The following is a 5,763-nucleotide window of genomic DNA, read 5'->3' as shown; positions in this document are numbered from 1 at the left end:
CGGGGAGAATCGCATAGTGAGACTCCATCTCAGACATCACATACCCTGCCCTCTCCAGAGGAGATCTGAGGGGCACCAACTCCAGCACCCGCTCCAGTACCCCCAGCTCTTCATCTAGATGCATCGGGTCAGGAGATGAGAGATGTTATTCAGCTATTGACTCGATTAGTGGTCGCACAGGCTCGGTGCCAGGAGGTAGGTATTGGTCATGCAGATAGGGATATTAGTGCGAGGGTTCGTGATTTCATTAATTTGGACCCTACGATATTCACTGGAGCAGATCCAAACAAGGACCCTCAGGTATTTATCGATAGGATGCAGAGGAATTTGAGGGTAATGAAGGCCACTACGATTTAGTCAGTTGAGCTAGCTTCCTATAGACTTCGGTATATTGCAATTAATTGGTACGAGTCGTGGGAGTTATCCAGAGGTGAGGATGCCCTTCCAGCAATATGGCAGGATTTTACAAAGGCTTTTCTTCATCATTATTTGCCACCAAAGCTTAGACGGGCCAGAGTTGATAGGTTCTTGACCCTTCGACAGGGTAATATGAGTATTCGGGAGTATAGCCTTCAGTTTGATTCTTTGGCTAGGTATGCTCCCACTATTGTAGCTAAGATAGAGGATCGGGTTCACCGGTTCGTGATGGGGTTGGAGCCGCACCTGCTCAATGACTGTATGTCGGTCTCACTTCATCCAAGCATTGATATTTCTCATATTCAGGCATACGCTCAGGGTGTAGAGGAGCGTAAGCAGAAGTAGAGGGCCGATCGTGAGCATGATAGGAGCCAGAGTAAGAGAGTGAGATCTTCAGGTCCTTCTGGTGAGTTTCGAGGTGGTCAGAGATAGCAGTACCCGAGGTATTCAGCTCAGCCATCGGCTAGTACACCCCATCAGTTTTTCGGTAGGAGATTTGATCGTTCCATATATTCAGCGCCCAGTCAGAGTTCCAGGGCCTCTCGTTCTCAGTATAGGGGTGAGTCAAGTCAGATGAGGCCATCTTTGCCATGATATGCTCAGTGTGGTAAGCATCATGTCAGGCAGTGCCTTGTGGGGTTGGGTGTTTGTTATACTTGTGGTTATCCATGCCACGTTATGAGAGATTGTCCGATGAGAGGTGGTGCAGGTATAGTTCAGCCAGCGGGATCTATAGCTAGTTTGTCATCATTAGTACGCCCCCCTAGGCAAGGATCACAAGCACCAGTCGGCTGTGGTAGAGGCAGTTCTTAGTCGTTCTACAGTAGCAGACCTGATTGAGCTAGATATGGTAGAATTTGATGTTATAATGGGTATGGATTGGTTGGCTTCTTGTTATGCTAACGTTGATTATAGATCAAAGATGGTTCGGTTCCAGTGTCCAGGGGAGCCAGTTCTAGAGTGGAAAGGTAATACTGCATCGCCAAGAGGTAGGTTTATTTCCTATCTCAAGGCAAAGGAGATGATCAAAAAGGGCTATATTTATCACTTAGTTTGGGTACAGGATGTGAAAGCAGAGTCACCAACCCTTCAATCTATCCCAGTGGTTAATGAGTTTCCCGATGTTTTTCTCGATGAGCTTCCAGGCCTTCCGCAAGAGCGGGAGATTGAGTTTGCTATTGACACATTACCATATACTCAGCTGATATTTATTCCTCCTTATATAGTGGCACCTGCAGATCTGAGAAAGTTGAAAGAACAATTGAGGGATTTGCTTGAAAAAGGCTTTATTAGACCCAGTACATCACCGTGGGGAGCACCTGCGTTATTTGTGAGAAAGAAAGATGGTTCCTTGCGGATGTGTATTGATTATACACAGTTGAATAAGGCGACGATCAAGAATAAGTACCCGCTCCCGAGGATTGATGATTTATTTGATCAGTTACAGTGTGCCAGGTGTTTCTCAAAGATAGACTTGAGGTCGGGGTACCTCAGGTAAGGGTTAGAGAGAAGGATATTCCAAAGACAGCATTCAGGGCCAGATACAGGCACTTTGAGTTTGGTGTTATGTCGTTCGTTTTGACCAATGCCCCAACGATATTCATGGACTTGATGAACCGTGTGTTTAGACCCCTTTCTAGATCTGTTCATGATTGTATTTATAGATGATATTTTGGTTTATTCTTGTTCAGAGGCTGAGCATGCAGATCATTTGCGTATTGTGCTCAGAGATCTACAAGAAAGGAAGTTGTATGCAAAATTCTCTAAATGCGAATTCTGGTTGAATTCTGTAGCTTTCCTTGGTCATATTATTTCGGGTGAGGGTATCCGGGTCGATACACAAAAGATTGAGAAAGTGAAGACTTGGCCTAGACCTACGACACCGACAGAGGTTCATAGCTTCCTGAGTTTAGCAGGTTATTACAAGAGATTTGTAGAGGGGTTTTCTTCCCTCTCAGCATAATTGACAAAGTTGACTCAGAAGGCAACTAAATTTCAGTGGACTGATGCTTGTGAGTAGAGTTTCCAAGCATTGAAGGATAGATTGACGTCAGCACCGGTTCTGACACTTCCAGAAGGGACCGATGGTTATGTTATCTATTGTGACACTTCAGGCATTGGATTGGGTTGTATACTGATGCAGCATGGTAAGGTTGTAGCTTATGCTTCTAGACAACTAAGAAACCACGAGAAGAATTACCCGACCCACGATTTAGAGTTAGCCACGGTGATTCATGCACTAAAGATGTGGAGGCACTATTTGTATGGCATTCATGTTGATATCTATACAGACCATAAGAGCCTTCAGTATATATTCAAGCAAAAGGAATTGAATTTACGATAGAGGCGATGGTTGGAGCTACTAAAAGACTATGATGTTGATATTTTATACCATCCAGGAAAGGCTAATGTAGTAGTCGATGCCCTCAGCCGTAGATCTAGGGGTAGCTTATCATATTTATAGCCAGAGAAGAGTGAGATAGCTTGTGATATTCATCAGCTAGCTAATCTTGGAGTTTGATTACTAGATTCAGGTGGTACCGGAGTTACTATTCAGGACACGGCAACATCCTCTCTAATAACTGAAGTGAAGGAATGTCAGTATGAAGATCTTGTGCCAACTCACTACAGAGATACAACCCCTCAAAAGGAGAAGACATCATTGGATATTACAAGAGATGGAGTCCTCAGATATCGAGGTCGATTATGTGTTCCTAATGTAGCAGGGTTGCGCCAACAGGTTATGGGAGAAGCTCACTATTCTCGTTATTCCATTCATCCAGGAGCGACGAAGATGTATCATGATATCAGGGGAATATACTGGTGGGACGGAATGAAGAAGGATATAGCAGAGTTTGTTGCTCAGTGCCCTAATTGTCAGCAGGTTAAGATTGAGCATCAGAAACCTGGTAGATTATTGCAGGCTATAGAGATTCCGACTTGGAAATGGGAAGTGATTAACATGGATTTCATCATAGGCTTACCTCGTACCCAGCGTAAGTTCGATTCTGTTTGGGTTATTATTGATAGACTTACAAAATCAGCCCATTTTCTGCTTGTCAGGACTACATATTCAGCAGAGAATTATGCAAGGATTTACATTAAGGAGATAGTACGACTTCATGGTGTCCCTATATCTATTATCTCAGATAGAGGTGCTCAGTTTACAGCTAATTTTTGGAGGTCTTTCCAAAAAGGATTGGGGACTCAAGTAATTCTTAGTACAATATTTCATCAACAAACAAACGGTCAGGCTGAGCGTACTATTCAGACACTGGAGGATATGCTACAGGCTTGTGTGATGGACTTCAGGGGTAACTGGGATGATCATCTTCCACTTATTGAGTTCGCATATAATAATAGTTATCATTCCAGTATTCAGATAGCTTCATACGAAGCTCTTTACGGACAGAAGTGTAGGTCACCTATTAGTTGGTTCGAGGTTGGGGAAACTAAGTTAGTAGGACCAGAGTTGGTACAACAGGCAGTTGAGAAGATTAAGCTTATACGGGAAAGGCTATTAGCAGCTCAGAGTCATCAGAAGTCATATGCAGATAATCGACGACGAGACTTGGAGTTTCAGGTAGATGACTAGGTATTCCTAAAGGTATCACCGATGAAAGGCATTATGAGATTCGGTAAGAAAGTAAATCTTATCCCTCGGTACATTGGACCTTATAAGATCATATGCAGAGTAGGCCAGGTAGCATATGAGTTAGACTTGTCTTCCAACTTGGAGTCAGCACATCCAGTTTTTCACGTGTCTATGCTCCGCAAGTGTATTGGAGATATTTCTAGAGTCGTTCCAGTTGATGGTGTTCAGGTCACAGAGCATCTAATCATATGAGGAAGCTCCCATTGCTATACTAGATTAACAGGTTCGGAGATTGAGAACTAAAGACGTATCTTCGGTAAAAGTACTTTGGAGGCACAATAATGTGGAGGAGATGACTTGGGAAGCTGAAGAAGACATGAAGTCTAGGTATCCTCACTTGTTTCCACTTCCGGAGGAGGATCAGACTAAGACATCACAACCTTAGGTACGTATATGGTATTGATTCTTATGTTAGTTATTGTCATTGGTCGTGTGAGACCATTGGTGTTATTGATGATTGTGGCTCTGTGTGGCTTTGTATTGTTGGGTTTTCTGTCTGACAGGTTGATAGTTGTACCATTATAGAGGAGACTCTCCCAAAATTTCTATAAATATCTGGGAGTTTAACATTCGAGGACGAATGTTTCTAAGGAGGGAAGATTGCTACACCCCGTGCGTCCCAAGGTGACGTATAATGAGCATGAGACTTGTTAATCATGATTTAAATGAGTTTAAAGTCATAACATTACTATATATGATTTTTGGATAAAACATATAAAGTTTGGAAAAAATCGGATTAAAGTTGCGGAAAAACCAACTAAGGATTTGCCCTGTAACAGAGGTTTTTGAGAAATAAATTTCATGTGCTATATGAGGTCTTTTGGGACATATTATATACAAAATTGAAGGTATTGGAATGTAGTTTCCAACGCTCTTAATCGTTCGTTCATATGATATCCGGATAAAAAGATATAAGCATCTGAAGATGGGTGAATGAGAGGGTGCCAAGCTAGCACCTCTTTGACTTTTCAAATAGAATATGTTTTAACTCGTCTCTCTCCCTTTGATATATATGTTTTAACTCGTCTATCTCCCTTCATTTTTACATAGAATCTGACCAGAGGACACCATAAAAATGGTCCTTGAGCTCTTTAATGTGCTTTAAATAATACTAACATCCCGGGTACAAAATCGAGAAGCGATAACATCAGAACGATCCCTATGACGTAAGTATTGCTATGTCGCTTCTCTTTTTTTTTTTGTAGTTTGAGTTTTGGAATGTATTTAAAAGTTAATAAAATTTCTAATGTCTGTATTTAAGCTTTAAAATATCAAGAAAAATTGATAAAGTCATTTCCTAATAATTAGACCTCACGGGACGGTGATCGGAAGCCGTGAGTTCGAGTTATTTGACTGGTAGTGGACTGTTTTGTGGGTTGTTTCGTGTTGCTTTTGGGCTGTCTATTGTGCTGCTGATTTATGGAGTTTGGAAGGATAAAAAGGGCGTGGATAAATGCCACATGTGGTAGGGTAGTAGGTTGGTCACTCATCATTGTAGGTACATGCTAATTGATAACTTGTTGATTGGGTGTATTATGGTATATTTGGGGGTTTTGTTGTATTGAAGGTCCCGAATTGTAATTAGGTTGGTTTTGAGTTGCTTATTGTATTATGTTTGTATCTCGCCTATAATAAGCTTGAGGGAGCAGTAAAATCAGGGGAAATGCTGCTCGTTTTATTTTAGAATCGAG

At 41.9% G+C, this 5,763-nt stretch overlaps 1 protein-coding gene across 1 annotated transcript; it reads left to right on the top strand.

Moving 5' to 3' along the window:
* Positions 1 to 1,438: 1,438 nt before the first annotated feature.
* LOC138902111 (uncharacterized) lies at positions 1,439 to 4,580 on the top strand. The gene is made up of 5 exons (XM_070189924.1): positions 1,439 to 1,715; positions 2,109 to 2,219; positions 2,946 to 3,213; positions 3,481 to 3,731; positions 4,576 to 4,580. Exons 1-5 carry the CDS (start codon positions 1,439 to 1,441, stop codon positions 4,578 to 4,580), a joined length of 912 nt encoding a protein of 303 aa, XP_070046025.1.
* The last annotated feature ends 1,183 nt before the right edge of the window (positions 4,581 to 5,763 follow it).

Source organism: Nicotiana tomentosiformis, chromosome 11, assembly GCF_000390325.3.
Source record: "Nicotiana tomentosiformis chromosome 11, ASM39032v3, whole genome shotgun sequence".
NCBI lineage: Eukaryota > Viridiplantae > Streptophyta > Magnoliopsida > Solanales > Solanaceae > Nicotiana > Nicotiana tomentosiformis.
The sequence above is the reverse complement of the archived record's forward strand: the minus strand, read 5'-3'. Positions and strand labels throughout refer to the sequence as shown.

What these genes read in the sequence shown, in the direction of transcription:
- LOC138902111 (XM_070189924.1), top strand. Translation starts at nt 1,439, where the DNA reads ATGATCAAAAAGGGCTATATTTATCACTTAGTTTGGGTACAGGATGTG. An exon ending in GAATTCTGTAGCTTTCCTTG is followed by an intron (nt 2,220 to 2,945) that starts GTCATATTATTT and finishes TTTGATTACTAG; the next exon opens with ATTCAGGTGGTACCGGAGTT. An exon ending in CATCCAGGAGCGACGAAGAT is followed by an intron (nt 3,214 to 3,480) that starts GTATCATGATAT and finishes TCTGCTTGTCAG; the next exon opens with GACTACATATTCAGCAGAGA.